This window comes from Meles meles, chromosome X (genome assembly GCF_922984935.1).
Source record: "Meles meles chromosome X, mMelMel3.1 paternal haplotype, whole genome shotgun sequence".
NCBI classification, from domain to species: Eukaryota; Metazoa; Chordata; class Mammalia; order Carnivora; family Mustelidae; genus Meles; species Meles meles.
This window is the reverse complement of record NC_060087.1, coordinates 84234897-84251558: the sequence shown is the minus strand read 5'-3', so window position 1 is coordinate 84251558 and position 16662 is coordinate 84234897. Positions and strand designations below refer to the sequence as shown.

The window sequence follows — 16662 nt, the reverse complement described above, 5'->3', positions numbered from 1 at the left end:
AAGTAAGATTACATACATACTTAGATATAACTCACACTTGATTTATTTTGCATATCCTCACACATAAGAGGATAAATGTCTTTGCTTAATTTTCATATTGATTATGACTCATGTATAAATAAAATTGGCTGGTAATGATTAACCAGTGATATCTTCTGAATAAATAAATAAAAACAACTAGGCAGAAATCAACATAGAAAAAGAAGACTTGAACATACTAATTAGTGTTGAGCCATTAGCCTTAATAGACATTTACAGAACACACCATTCAACAACAGAATGTACATTCTTCTCGAGTGAACGTTGGGAACATTCTCCAGGATAGACCTTATGTTAGACCATGAAACAAACCTCAAAAAATTCCAAAGTATAGAAATAATTCAGTGTAGTTCTTTGGTCACCAAAGGATGAAATTAGTAATCAATAACAGAAAAATAAATTTGGGAAGCTCATAAATATGTGGAAATCAAACAACACACTTTCAGAAGTTTATGTTTTTGAGTACCCAATGAATAAAAGAAAAAATAAAAAGGGAAATCAGAATACTTTGAGATAAATGAAGATGAAGACACAACATACCAAAAGTTATGAGATGCAGATAAAGCAGTGCTTAGATGGCAATTTACTGTTGTAAATGCTAATATTAATAAAGAAGAAAGATTTAAAAACCAGTGATTTAAACTTTCCCCTTAGGACACTAGAGAAAGAAGAGCAAACTGAACATAATGCAGCCAAAAAAGAAGGAAATAATAAAGACTGGAGTGGAAATTAATGAAATCAAATACAAAGAAAACAATAAAGAAGATGAATGAAACCAAAAGCTGGTTCTTTGAAAAGATTAACAAAATTGGAAAACTTTTTTTTAAATTTTTTTAATCTACAAGAAATTTATATTTATTTAATTTTATTTTTTTCAGTGTTCCAAGATTCATTGGCAAACTTTTAGATAGATTGATCAAGAAGGAAGAGATAAAATTCAAACTACTAGAATTAGATATAAAAGTTGGGACATTACTATGATTTTAATAAAAATTAAAAGGATTATAAAGGAATACTGTGAACAATTATATGCTAATAAATTAGATAATTTACATGGAATGAACAAATTACTAGAGAGACATGAACTATAGAAATTATTCCAGAAGAGAGACAACCTAAATAGACATATGTAGTAAATGAAGAAATTGAATTAGTGAAAAAGAAATACTACCCACAAACAAAACCTCAGGTCCAAATGACTTCAGAACTGAATTATACCAAATATTTAAAGAATAGTCAGTACTTCACAAACTCTTACAAAAAACATAAAAAGAGAACAGATCCCAAATCAATTAAAAAGGGGAGTATTGTTTCACTCAGCATAATCACTTCCAGTCCCGTCCATGTTGCAACAAAAGTTGGGTATTCATCTTTCTTCTACCACCTTCTCCTTGAGGTTAATTTCAGGGACAAATAAAAATCTTAAAAATCTTTCCCGCAAATATTAGTAACTATTAAAAAAAACCGGGGAGTATTGGCCTGATATCAAAACCAGACAATGACAACACAAGAAAACTAAAGATTGATAATTCTTATGAATATGAATATAAAATTTATGAATATAAAAATTATGAACAAAATACAAACAGAATCTAGCAAACTAAAAAAGAGTTATACACCCTTACCAAGTGGGATTTAGCTCAAGAATGCAAGGCTGGCTTAACACCTCAAGATTAATTAATGTAATATATTATAAAATAGAATAATAAATAAAAACCACATGACTATCTCCCTAGACACAGGACAAAAATATTTGACAAAATCCAAGATTACTCATGATATAAAAAATATTCAACAAACTAGGAATGGAAGGGAAAAACTTGCTCAGTTTTTTTCCTGAAAAGCCCAGAACTAAAACACACTAATGGCGGAATATTATATGTGTTCCTTATAAGATTACAAAAATTACAAAGTACCGCTGAGCAACATAGCATCAGAGGTTTCCAGGGTGACTAGGCAAGAAAAATAAAGGTATCCTTGGAATTGAATTGGAAAGGAAGAAGTAAAACTATATCCACAGATAATATGAACTTCTGTGTAGAAAATCGTAAGGAATCCACTATTAGAATTAATAATGACTCCAGCAAAATTGGAGGATATAAGAATAAAATGTGAAAATCAATTGTCCTTTTACACACTTGCAATGAACAATCTAAAACAAAATTAAGAATGTAATCCCATTTACAATGGCACCTCCAAACTGAAAGTGAGAGGGTGGAAAAACATCTATTGTGCTAATGGACATCAAAAGAAATCTGAAGTAGCCATACTTATACCAGACAAACTAGATTTTATTTATTTATTTATTTATTTATTTATTTTTAAAGATTTTATTCATCCATTTGACACAGAGAGAGCAAGGGCGAAAGAGAGACGCAGACAGAGACAGAGACAGAGAGACAGAGAGACAGAGAGCAAGCACAAGCAGGGGGAACGGCAGGCAGAGGAGTAGCAGGCTCCCCACTGAGAAAGGAGCCTGATGTGGGGCTCAATCCTGGGACCATGGGATCATACCTGAGCCAAAGGCGTCCACTTAACCAATTGAACCACCTAGGTACCCCCAGACAAACTAGATTTTAAACCAAAGACTGTAATAAGAAATGAAGAAGGACACTATATCACAATAAAGGTGTCTATCCAACAAGAAGTTCTAACAATTATAAATATTTATGCTCCCAACTTGGTAACAGCCAAATATATAAGCTAATTAATAACAAACTTAAAGAAATTCATTGATAATAATATAATAATAGAAGGTGACTTTAAGGGACGCCTGGGTGGCTCAGTGGGCTAAAGCCTTAGCTTTTGGCTCAGGTCAAGATCTCAGGGTCCTGGGATCGAGCTCCACATCAAGCTCTCTGCTCAGCAGGGATCCAGCTTCCCCCCTCTCTCTCTGCCTGCCTCTCTGCCTACTTGTGATCTCTGTCTGTCAAATAAATAAATAAAATCTTTAAAAAAATAAAATAAATAAAACTAAATTTTTTTTAAAAAGGTGACTTTAAATCCCAACTCACATCAATGGGAAAAATCATCTAAGCAGAAATTCAACAAGAAAACATTGGCTTTGAATGACAGTGGACCAGATGGACTTAACAGATATATTCAGAGAATTTCATCCCAAAGCAGAAGAATACACATTCTTTTCGAGTGCACGTAGAGCATTCTCCAGAATAAATAACTGGGTTACAAATCAGCCCTCAACCAGTATGAAAAGATTGAGATCATGCATATTTTCAGATCACAACGCTATGAAACTTGAAGTCAACCACAATAAAAAAATAGGAAATACTGCAAATACATGGAGGTTAAATAACATCCTACTAAAGAATGAATGGGTTAAGCAGGAAATTAAATAAGAAAATTTAAAAATATATAGGCAAACAAAAATGAAAATGCAACAGTCCAGGGATGCCTGGGTGGCTCATACAGGCCTTCCTCAAGAAGCAAGAAAGGTCTCAAATACACAACCTAACCTTACACCTAAAGCAGCTGGGAAAAGAACGGCAACTGATACCTAAAACCTGCAGAAAGCGACATAATTAGGATCAGAGCAGAAATTATATAGAAATTTTAAAAAAACACTAGAACAGATCAATGAAACTAGGAGCTGGTTCTTTGAAAGAATTAATAAGACTGATAACCCTCTCGCCAGACTTACCAAAAAAAAAAGGGGGGGGGAGAAACAACCCAAATAAATAAAATCATGAATGAAAGAGGAGAGATTACAATCAACACTGCAGAAATATAAATTACTGTAAGAGAAATTTATGAGCAGTTACATGCCAACAAATTAGGCAATCCAGAAGAAATGGATAAATTTCCAGGAGCATATAAACTAACAAAACTGAAACAGAAAGGAAGAAAAAAATTAAACAGACCCATAAAATGCAAAGAAATTCAATCAGTCATCAAAAATCTTCCAACAAACAAGATTCCAGGGCCGGATGGCTCCCAGGGGAGATCTACCAATAATAATAATAATAATAATAATAACAATGCTGATTCTTCCAAAACTGTTTCAAAAAAAAATAGAAGAGGGGGGCACCTGGGTGGCTCAGTGGGTTAAGCCTCTGCCTTCGGCTCAGGTCATGATCCCAGGGTCCTGGGATCGAGCCCCGCATCGGGCTCTCTGCTCAGCGGGGAGCCTGCTTCCTCCTCTCTCTCTGCCTGCTTCTCGGCCTGCTTGTGATCTCTGTCTGTCAAATAAATAAATAAAATCTTTAAAAAAAAAATAGAAAAGGAAGGAAAACTTCCAAACTCATTCCATGAGGCCAGCATCACCTTCGTCCCAAAACCAGACAAAGACTCCACTAAGAGGAGAGTTAAAGACAAATATCCGTAATAAACATGGATGCAAAAATTCACAAGATACTTAGCTAATCAAACCAAATGGTACATTAAAAGGACAATTCACCATGATCAAGTGAGATTTATTCCTGGGCTTCAGGGGTGGTTCAATATCTGCAAAACAATCAACATGATACACTACATTAATCAAAGAAAGAATAAGAACAATATGATCATCTCAATAGATGCAGAAAAAGCATTTGAAAAGTATGGCATCCTTTCTTGATAAAAAACCCTCAAGTAGGGATAGAAAGAACATGCCTCAACATCATAAAGGCCATATATGAAAAACCTACAGCTAATATCATCCTCAATGAGGAAAAACTGAGAGCTTTTCCCCTAAGGTCAGGAGTATGACAGGGATATCCACTCTCACCACTGTTGTTCAATATAGTCCTGGAAGTCCTAGCCCCAGAAATCAGACAACAAAAAGAAGTAAAAAGACACCCAAAAGGGGAAGCAAAAAGCCAAATTTCACTCTTCACAGAAGACATGATACTCTATGTAGAATACCTGAAAGACTCCACCAAAAAACTTACTAAAACTGATTCATGAATCCATCAAAATGGCAGGATATAAAATCAATGTAAAGAAATCTGTTGCATTCCTATACACCAATAATGAAGCAGCAGAAATAAATCAAGGAATTGATCCCATTTACAACTGCACTAAAAATCATAAGAAACCCAGGAATAAACCCAAACAAAGAGGTAAAAGTTTTATTTGTATGCTGAAAACTATAGAACACTTATGAAAGAAATAGAAGACACAAAGAAATGGAAAGACATTCTATGCTCATGGATTGGGGGAAAAAATGTTAAAATGTCTATACTACCCGAAACAATCTACACATTCAATGAGATCCCAATCAAATAACATCAGCATTTTCCACAGAGCTAGAACAAACAATTATAAAATTTGTATGGAACCACAAAAGACCCCAAATACCAAAGTAATGTTGAAAAAGAAAAGCAAAATGGAAGGCTTCACAATCCCAGACTTCAAGCTGCATTAGAAAGCTGTAATCATCATGACAGTATGGTACTGACACAAAAACAGACACATAGGTCAACGGAACAGAATAGAACACCCAGAAATGGACCCCCAACTCTATAGTCAACTAATCTTTCACAGAGCAGGAAAGTATATCCAATGGAAAAAGTGAGTCTCTTCAACAAGTGGTTGTGGAGAAACTGGACAACAATATGCAGAAGAGTGAAACCAAAACACTTTCTTACACCATATACAAAAATGGATGAAAGACCTATTTATGAGACAGGAAACCATCAAAATCCTAGAGAAGAAAACAGGCAGTAACCTCTTTGACCTTGGCCACAGCAACATCTTACTTGATACATCTACAGAAGCAAGGGAAATGAAAACAAAAATGAACTATTGAGAATTCATCAAGATAAAAATCTTCTGCACAGTGAAGGAAAGAATCAACAGAACTAAAAGGCAACTGATGGAAAGGGGGAAGATATTTACAAATGACATACCTGATAAAGTGCTAGTATCCAAAATCTATAAAGAACTTCTCAAACTCGACACCCAAAAACCCCCAAATAATCCAGTTAATAAATGAGCAAAAGACATGAACAGACACTTTCCAAAGAAAACATCCAGATGGCTAACAGACACATGTAAAGATGCTCACCATCATTCATCATTGAGGAAATACAAATCAAAACCACAATGAGATACTACCTCACATCTGTTAGAATGGCTAAAATTAACTGCTGGTGGGAATGCAAACCGGTACAGCCACTTTGGAAAACAGTATGGAGGTTCCTCAAAAAGTTAAAAATAGAACTACCTTTAGGACACAGCAATTGCACAATGTATATTTATCCAAAGGATACAAAAATACTGATTTGAAGGGGTACATGTACTCCAATGTTTATAACAGCATGATCAACAATAGCTTAATTATGGAATAGCCCAAATGTCCATCAACCAATGAATGGATAACAAAGAAGTGTTACACACACACACACACACACACACACACAGGAATATTACTCATGCATTAAAAAGAATGAAATTTTGCTCTTTACAACAAGGTGGATGGAACTAGAGCATTTTATGGTATGTGAAATGTCAGTCAGAGAAAGACAATACCATATGATTTCACCCAAATCAGATGAACATAGGGGAAGGAAGGAGAATTAAAATAAGATAAAAACAGAGAGGGAGGCAAACCTTAAGAGACTCTTAACTATTGAGAACAAACTGAGGGTTGCTGAAGTAAAGGTGGTTGGGAGGATGTGCTAAATGGACGATGGGCATTAAGGAGGGCACTTGTTGAGATGAGCACTGGGTGTTATATGTAAGTGATAAATTAATAAATTCTACTCCTGAAACCAATCTTACACTATATGTTAGCTAACTTGAATTTAAATTTAAAAAATAAGAAAAAAAATAAAACTAAAACAAAAAAAGGAAACAAAATAAAAAGAAGGGTACAATAAACCAAAAACTAACAGATAGAAAGACATAACAAATATTGTATCAGAAATAAACAAATTTAAGAAAGAAATGAACAAAATAGTGACTTTAAATCTATCTTGACAAGAATTCCAATGTGAATTACCATATGACCCAGCAATACCAGTCCTAGATATATGCCAGAAAAAATTTTTTGAAAACAGGTGTTCAACAAGAATATGCAAACAGATTTTCTTAGCAGCACTATTCCCAATAGCCAGCAGATAGAAATGATCCAAATGTCCATCAGCTGCTACATGGATAAGGAAAATGTGGCATATCTATAAAATGTAAGAAGGAATGAAGTGCAAATATATGCTATAACATGGGTGAATCTTGAAAACATTATGTTAAGCAAAAGAAACCACAGACAAGAGGTTTTGAATCACATGACTTCATTTATATGAAATATCAAGAATACGAAAATCTGTAAAGAGAGAATGCAGATTTGTGGTTGCCAAAGGTTGTGGGGAGGGAGTACTGGGGATTGATTACTTAATATACATGGAGTTTTCTCTTGGGTTGTGAAAACTTTCTGAAACTAGATAGAGGTGATGGTTAGAAAACACTGTAAATGTACAAACTGCCACTGAGTCAATGCACTTTCAAATGGTCAAAATGTTGAATTTTATGTTAGGTAACTTTACCTCAATTTAAAAAGAAATATGATTCAGATAGTGTGACAGAGGGAATTCAAAACTGCTCCCAAACCCCACCACAAGGAAGATTACATGCCCCTGGCTATTCAGTCAAATGCTAATCAATGTACTTCTGTGATTCAATTTTGTACATGGAATTGAAGTCCCAAATGAGTTGACCTTAAAACATTGATAGTATCTGGGTGGATTTGACTTAATCACACCTGCCATTCAAAAGTAGACAATTTTATGCAGCTGGTTGCAGAAGTAGCAGTTAGAGAAATTCTAAGTATGCAAGGGATTTAAAGTAAGTGTAGTTTTTTTCCTGCTGGGAATAAGGGGACCATGTGATTAAATATGAGAAGAACCTCTAGTTGCTAAGAGCTCTTCCTGGGTATATACTAGTAAGAAAACTGGGAGCCCAGTCTTAAATTCCCAAGGAACTGAATTCTGTCAGTATCAACAATGTGCTTGAAAGCAGATTTTTTCCTCTAGGTTTGCCACTAGATGAGGACACAGCAAGCCAACACCTTGATTTTAGCCTTGTGATTGTCTGAGAAGAGAACCTAGCCATGCTGTGCCTGATTTCTGACCTCTAGAAACTATAAGACAGTAAATTTAGCTGTATATGCCTCTAAGTTTGTGGTAATTTGTTAACAGCAATGGGAAACTAATAAACGTTTTACTGTTTTTACTGACATGGAAATATGTCCAAATATACTGTTAAGTTTAAAAAACTTAAGTCCCAGAAGAGTATATGTGGTTCAATTACAATATGTGCACATATATATGATGTGTTATTTTTAATAACATTTTAATAAAGAAAACAGCTTTCCTAATGTGTCTAAGATTAGAAAAGCCATTTGAATCATCTTTATTTCTACTATAGAAGGGGGATTTATCTTAAACCATTCTTACTAGTATTATCAAGAAAAACTGAGATTTAGTAACATTTCAGTACAAAGCTTTGTTTAACAAAGCTTACTAAACCTAAAAAGGGATGTGTTATATCAGCTGATAGAATTTTTAAAAAACAATAACTTTCCCACTAATTACTGTGTGACTCATGCTATATTACAATGTTTCAAATATTTTAAAACATTTTAAATAACAATAGAAGAAATAATCTTATGACCGTGAAATTTTTGCGACTTTTAGCATTAGAAAAAATTTGTATTCATTTTTAAAAAAAAACTTAGTTGAGTGGTGAACAAAAGGTTCTTTTTCAGAGTAAATGGGAAAAATGTAGTGACTCTAAAACTTCATTCTTTTTCAAACTTTCATCTTTCTGTTAAGCATAACTCTGTACCAACCTTAAAGGAGAAACTCACATTTATGATGTAATTCTTCCCAGATTGAATAAAGTTTTTTCTTTACATAAGTATATGCATGGAAAATTATTTCCAATAATATACATCAAACTGGATTGTTTTATTTTTGGAAAACAATTATTAAATTTTAAAAATATGTTTTTAGAAAGAACAGACAAAATGGAAGAAATGGAAATTACAGATCAATGAGGGAGTGTGTGCCAATTTCAGGGTTTAGCAAAATTGTTTGCTTTTACAAAAAGTTGGAGAAATATATTCAGTTTGAAACTTTTCTCATCAACCTAAAATCTTGTTAAATATTACTCTTGACAGAAGCTAAATAATATCTTAAATATTAAAGAACAATTTTTTTATACTCAGATTGTACTTTACTTTGAACCGTGCACAGAAAGAAAGCTCTATTGTGCCTTTGGAACAAATGTTAAAGAACAATTTTAAGTATTACTTCATCTTTGCTTGGGCTAAGAAAGTTATTCCTATACATATATGCATACAAAAGAAACTTTCAGAAAAATATATGGCAAATTCATTCACTTTCTACATTACATATAACCATATAACTGTATTTTTTATTTTTTTAAAGATTTTTATTTATTTATTTGGAAGACAGAGATCACAAGTAGGCAGAGAGAGAGAGGAAGGGAAGCGAACTCCCTGCCGAGCAGAGAGCCCGATGCGATGTGGGGCTCAATCCCAGGAGGCTGAGATCATGACCTGAGCTGAAGGCAGAGGCTTAACCCACTGAGCCACCCAGGCACCCCATAACTGTATTTTTTAAAAAGCACAATCATTAGGGAAAATAAAGATATTTAAGAATAGATGTTGAACTATGCTAAGAATTAAATAAAATTAAAGAGCAAATTAAAGAAATAATTTTTAAAACTCATTAAAGGGTTTCCAAACTTGCCTGATCTTATAAATTATCTGGGGTACTTCATAAAATACAAACTGTCATGTCCTATTCCAGATGTACTAAATTAAAACCTCCAGAAGACAAACCTTTGTATCCAGGTATCATCTAAAACACCGCCCAAGAAAGGGTAGATTTGGAAAATCCTGGTAGGTCAGGATTAACAAAAAAACATTTTAAAAACCTGAAAATGTTAAACAGAATAAATATAAAATTTTGGTGTTCAAGTGAAGGAAGTGCAAAGGAGCCATGCACAAGGATATTTCCTGAATCTATGCTTGTAACAGAAAAGAAAGGGAAAAAATCTAAATGTGCATCAATAGGAAAACAAAAAATGAACAAGACATACAATGGAATACTGTACTGCTGTTAAAAAACCTACATCTACCTATTTGACATAGATGAATCTCAAAAACATCATTTGTAACAAAAGCAAGTTATGTGCTTGTATATGTACACATATATATGTATTTACATGCATATACATACATTTAAAATACATTAAAATGTCTGTATGTGTCTGTATGTATATAAACATGTATTTATATATATTTTCAAACTATATATAGTGTAAAAGCATGGATGAATGCTTTATTCTCTCAAACTTGTTTTGCATGATTCAATATTTCCTAAATTAATATGATTGATTACAACCTGTGTTGGTGAAGGAGTGAACAGATAATATTTTTGAGGGCAATCTGCATGTATACATTTATTGAAACAAGGTCAAAAACTGTAAATATATTGAAATAATACCAATATGAATCAACTGGAGGTTTGTGAAATACATTAAGATGATTTGAACACTCTTGAAACATCAAAAACAGGTAGAGTGCTTTAATTGTTACTAACCTGAAAAAATAGTATACTATTACATTAAAATAGAAGCATAAATTAATTATATGATTAGAATAATGAATAGAGAACATTTAGTAAGATCATATACTAAAATATTTATCTTAATGTTACAAGTTTATATATATTTCAAATTTTATATAAGAAACCTCCAAAGTCAAAGAAAAACTAATATTTAAGAAAATTTTATATGCAATTAATCAAACTAAAGAATTTTAAATGATCATTTAGTCTTCAACTGACTCAAATGATTCAGAAAAAAAAATAATGTGTCCTACATGGAGAGAAAATAATAAAGCAAATGTAGTAAAACGTTAACAGGTAGGGAATACAGTGAAGGCCTTGTGGGGCTTTGAAATTATTTCATTGTAATGTTCTTTAAAAAAAAAACACTTACATAATGGAAGGTTTTTTTTTTATTTAGTTTTGGTTCTTTTTGTCTATGACATGATTCCCAAACCTACCTGATTTTAAGAATTGTGGGGCACCTGGGTGGCTCAGTCAGTTGAGCATCTGATTTCAGCTCAGGTGGTCTCGGGGTCATAGAATTGATCCCCACTTCAGGCTCCACACTCAGTTGGCAATCTGCATAGGATTCTCTTTCTCCCTATCCCTCTGCTCCTCCCCCAACCCCTGCATGCTTGCAATCTCTCTTTCTCTGAGATTAATAAATAAATCTTTTAAAAAAAGAATTGTGTATGGAACTTAAATACAGGGTCCCAGAGCTGGCTCCAATTTATTGAAAAAGAATCTTCAGGGAAAAGTCTAGGAATCATAATCTCAGTATCTGTTAGGATGTAGCAGGTTTAAAAAACATTACCTGATGGTAATTTTTTTTTTACTTGAGTATACTTGACACACAATGTTACTTTAATTTCAGGTGTGGAATATAATGATCCAGCTTCTCTATATGTTATGCTATGCTCACCACAAGTCAAATAAAATAAATGAATAACATAACATAATACAAAATTATTAAAAAAGAAAAAATCAAACAAAAATCAAACAAAATTTTTAAAATACAATAAACCAGATAATACGCAGTGTTGGTATACTCATGAGAAAAAAAAAGAATGCTCATATATTATAGATGCCAAATTGAGACAATATTTTTCAAGGCTGATTTCCATCACAATTAAAAGCATCCATAGTCATTTCAATGACAGTCCTAGGAATTTAATTTAATACATATTAGTATTTTAAAAACTATGTACAAAGAAGTTCAGTCAACACTTTGTCATAGCGAAAATTACAAATAGCCCAAATACATATAAATATTGGAATGGATGTGTGTATATTATCTTTATTTTAAAGGAAAATATTTGGACTGGTTTAGAGTAAAATGTAGTATATTTCTTGAGGCAGGAATAAAGCTGATATATTGTATATGTGTGTGTATACTCACCGTTTCACCTCATGGAAAGACCTCAAGAGACCCTTTAAAAGGGGAACCATCAGCTTAAGTTTATAATTTAAAGTCCTTAATAGGAGGCGCTATTGAAGGGTCTATATTTACAGGGTGATTCCACCCGCAGGAGAAGGAGGTTGTCAAGATTTTACAACTCGAAATCCTATTTTTTGACTGAAAATAATCGTATTGTCTAATTATAACAACCAAAAATGTAATGCATGCTAATGGGAAACAAAACAGAAATAATCACTCTTTCCCTTAAAAATAAAAGGGAAATAAAGTAAAAGTTTTTTGTTTTTGTTTTTGTTTTTGTCACTTTCTATGGTTTCCAGAATTCCTTGCCTCGCTGTTAACCGGTAATTCTGGGTTTTACTTGCTGGGGAGTGGAGGGGAGAGAAGTGGGCATTTAATGGTTTAGGAGATAAAGAAGTAATTCTTTAAAGGCTCCAGCAGAAATCAGGGGAAAGGCAAATATACACTACAAAATATCTTGACCCATTTGGTCTTAAAGATTGCTAAACGGGAAAAAAATAGGGATGGGTTGTAGTGGCGAGAAGGCAGGGATGAAGAAAAAGATGGCCCCGCCCACGCTCCCGCCCCCACCCTCTTGCCGCAATGCAGGTGGGAACCATAATTGGGTATCTGAGTTCACAGTGACGTGGCCCTTACAAGACCTAGAGCTGACGCGTGGATCCGTGTCTCCTCCTAGTTGCAGTCTGGTAGTCGTTTGTAGCTGTGCGCTGTCTCACTCTTCCCTTGAAGGCAGGCGAGCCTGTAGCCCAGGGAAGAAGGAGGAAGTCGTAGAAGCTGACCCTGATCCGCTGCAGGTTAGTGGGCGCTGACTGGATGGTAGAGGGTTAAAACCAGAGCAAGTTCAAGACTGGATTCTCTCTACCCCTTACCCAGTACCCATTTATACGGTTCAAGAAATGGAGGGCTTGGTGGGAGGAGATCGAGAGGGGCCAAGGGTTGGAATGGGTATCAGGACGTCCTAGGAGTGGAGATGAGCTGGGCGATCCGGCGTCCGGAAGGGAAGGGTCCGAGAAGGGGACAGCGAGGAGACAGCCTGATTCTTCCAGGGCGACCGGAGAGGATCGCAACCGTTGACCCTGGGATGGCGGACTCCGCCGCGGGTCTAAGCCTCGGTTCTGGAATCTGTTCTCCACCGTCCGTGCATTTTGGAGCCGGAAATGGTGGGCTGCGGCAAATTGGCAGGGGTGGCGGGGGCGGGAGGGGAGCGGGGCGGAGATGATGGTTGCTGCAGAGGATAGGGACAGATATTAGGTTCGGGAAACACTTTCCTTCTGCGGAGGACGACATCGAGGGGAAGCTTTTTGACTGATACAGTCGGGAAGCAAGAAGCTGTTTCTGACCCCTGCAGGTCAGTGTGAGCGTAGGCGCTGCTTGCAGACCCTGGGGTTAGCAAGACAAAGCTCTGAGACCTCAGCGGGTCCAGGTTTGCAATGCCCACACTACCTCTTCGCCCTTCGTCCATTTTGATGCATAAAATGGTGCAGTAAAAGGAGGGTGAATTCCAGAAAGTCTAGTGGGTCCCAACCACACTGAATTTTTTTATAAATAAACCACGTCACCATCCGGCAAGGTGTTTGACTCCCCCGCCCAGCAAATTGTCCATTTGCATTCGAGAAATGGTAATTAGGTGACAGGATGGATGAGGCGGGGTTAAGGGGCTAAAGAAGAGGTGAAACCGGTTTGGATATAATCATCTTTGATTACAATGCCTATTTCTGGAGAGCGGGGTTAGCACATCAAGGGGCAGGAAATGAAGCCGTGATACAGGAGGGAGGAGAAAGAGACGGTAGCAATACTTGATTAACGGAGGCCTGAATCAACAACGGACCTGGTGCCTGTCCCTGATACTGGTCTTTTAATCAAATGATCAGTCCTGATCATTGTCGCATTTCTGTCTTCAGGTCTTTAGGTTGGTTGGTGGAGCAGATTTCAAAGCTAAGAGAGGAAGACTGCTTCTGATCCCTTCAGGTAGGGGGCTGCTTGGAAACCTCTGGTGTAGGGTTATCAGGGATTAAGAAGGAATCTGGAGGACTCACTGCCCTTCCTGCCCGAATTAAGTGCAGGAGGTTCGAGGAGTGGCCTAAGGAAAAATTTACGGGGAAAATGGTGGACTTTGGAGGAGGGCTGGGTATGGGGCGTCCCCTAGAGGGCGCAAGAAGTCGCTCAAATGGGAAAACCTTTTCTGACACAGCTCTGAATCCTGTTGTTACAAAGCATTCCATCCTTCTTCTTGCTTTTTATCTCCTAGGAAGAATAAGCAGGAAAAAAAATCTCAAAATGGAAAATATCCCCCAGGAAAGCAAAGGAGACGAGCATGCTCTGGTGCAGAATGAAAACGAAGCTCACCCTTTGGGAGGTGGTGAAGACCAGGAGCCTGGAGGAAATATTAGAGCGGGTCGGGCCCCACCTGCCCATGATGTTAGAGAGGATATGCCCAATAGGCTTGTCAATAACCTTGACATGATAGATGGAGATGCAGATGATATGGAACGGTTCATGGAGGAGATGAGAGAGCTAAGGAGGAAAATTAGGGAGCTTCAGTTGAGGTACAGTTTGCGTATTCTTATAGGCGATCCCCCTCACCATGACCATCATGATGACTTTTGCCTTATGCCTTGAATGCTGAGGTTAATAATAATAAACCCCCTGCTTCCCAAAGTTGCATTTTCTTGATGTACCCTTTGCTGTGAACATGTGGTGTTCTGTCATTTTTCTGATTGAAAATTTCATTCTGACTTTGGAAGTTTTTCTGTCAGCAGGGGAGTTTCATCAGCTTGCATGGAAAGATGTTTATTACAACTGTGAAGGTAATAAAGCAGTTTCAAAAGCAGTCTATAAATATACTATCTCATTTAAAAGCACGCATATTATATATATGTATCAGAATGTTTTTTTCTTATTTAATTTTTCTTGATTGCCTGTTTTTTCTCATTTTCTAAAATGAATGCATATGTTATATGTGTCAGAAAAGAAGAGGACAAAAACTTGCCAGTTGGCTTATAAAGGGAATGGAGAAAATAAATACTTGAGACATAATTTAAAGACACATAAATATTTTATTACCTCTTATAATAAGATCTTTTATTTAGAAGCACAAACCTCATCATTATTACAGATACATTTCTTTATAGTCAGCCTATTAATCTATAAATGAAGATAACAGATGCACCCTTCAGGTGCTCTTCACATTTAGAGAAGGGCCCATGAAGTAAGTCTACCATCAAGTCTAATTGAATGCCAAGTGGGTGACAACTTTTTAAAAAAAAGATTTTATTCATTTATTTGAGAAAGTGTGTGCACAAGTGCGGGGGTGGGGGGGGCAGAGGGACAAGCAGACCCCTCGCTGAGTGGAGAGCCAAATACAGGGCTCCATCCCAGGACCTCCAGATCATGACCTGAGCTGAAGTCAGATGCCTAATTGAGCTACCCAGGCACCCCTGGGTAACACCTTTCTATACCTATGCCACTGGTCCCCACCACTGCTGATGTGCTGGAGTCTTAAAAGTGACAAAGACCTACTGATTTCTCTTGAACATTCAGTGGTCTGAATTTCCATTTTGCCCTTTCAGAAATGTGGAGAATGCCCTTTCCTTCTTTGCAGTTATACTTAATCCAGGTGGGTACTTCCCTAGTACTGCTTAGGAACCCAAATAGCCCTTTATGGTTTTTCTCAGACTTTCTTCCTTATCCCTTCCCCTAGATAAATCTGAGTGACACTCATTATAGTGTGTTCAAAATTGGACTACCCTTTCCATCCTCTGATGAATATGGCCGATTTCCTTGACTCTCCATTTTCTGTGCAGACACTACTACAGGTTTCACTTTGAACATACATAGGTGTGGGGGTGGCTTTATGTCCATAACATCCTAACCCTAGAATCCCCAGAAGTCTATTCATACTAACCTATATGGATCCAAAGGAGTTTTCCTCTTCTTTACTTTGACTTTTGCTGTGCTCAATAAACCTAAAATCACAGAACAATGGGAAACTGGCTGAGACCGGAGACCTAGTAGGTGGACCCTTGTTTTAGAGTATTTTCCATCACCCAGTAATCAGTGGTTCCTAAGTAGACTGTACCTTTAATAGTAAATATATTGCCCAATTTGTCCTGGTACCCTTGGTTTATAGCGTAGAGACTGGTAAGTTGTAGGGTACAACAGTTAAGGATAGCTGAGTCAAGAGTCCTGCAATCCAGGCTCAGGTTTGCCTCTGATCATTTATGGGCAAGTAATTTTTTTCCCTACAGATTGTAGCTTGCAATTGAAAAAGGAACACAACAGAGAAAGCATTATACAACAATTTCAATACAAGGGCTTACTGTAATGTTACATAAGTCAGTCTTAATCAACATGTGCTGTAAAGACCAACTGCATCATAATCACCTGAAGAACTGGCTAAAAATTCAGACAACTAGGTTTAACTCCACACCCACTAAATCCTGCAAGTTCATCAGACATCTCTGGACTTAGATAAAGTGAAGACCCAAGCTTTAGTTCAAGTTTGGGCACTCCCCTCCTCATGTATATATGAAAGTACTTTTTAAGTGCCTTTGCCGCTTCCTGACAGCGCACAGGAGAAGAATGAGCACAAACCAATCAGCCGCAAGAGAG

The 16662-nt window shown here is 36.2% G+C and overlaps 1 protein-coding gene across 1 annotated transcript; it reads left to right on the top strand.

Moving 5' to 3' along the window:
• Positions 1-12680: 12680 nt before the first annotated feature.
• Positions 12681-14923, top strand: BEX5 (brain expressed X-linked 5). The gene is made up of 3 exons (XM_045995542.1): positions 12681-12845; positions 13953-14019; positions 14300-14923. The coding sequence occupies exon 3, from the start codon at positions 14329-14331 to the stop codon at positions 14668-14670; it is 342 nt and encodes a 113-aa protein (XP_045851498.1). The 5' UTR covers positions 12681-12845; positions 13953-14019; positions 14300-14328; the 3' UTR covers positions 14671-14923.
• Positions 14924-16662: the final 1739 nt, after the last annotated feature.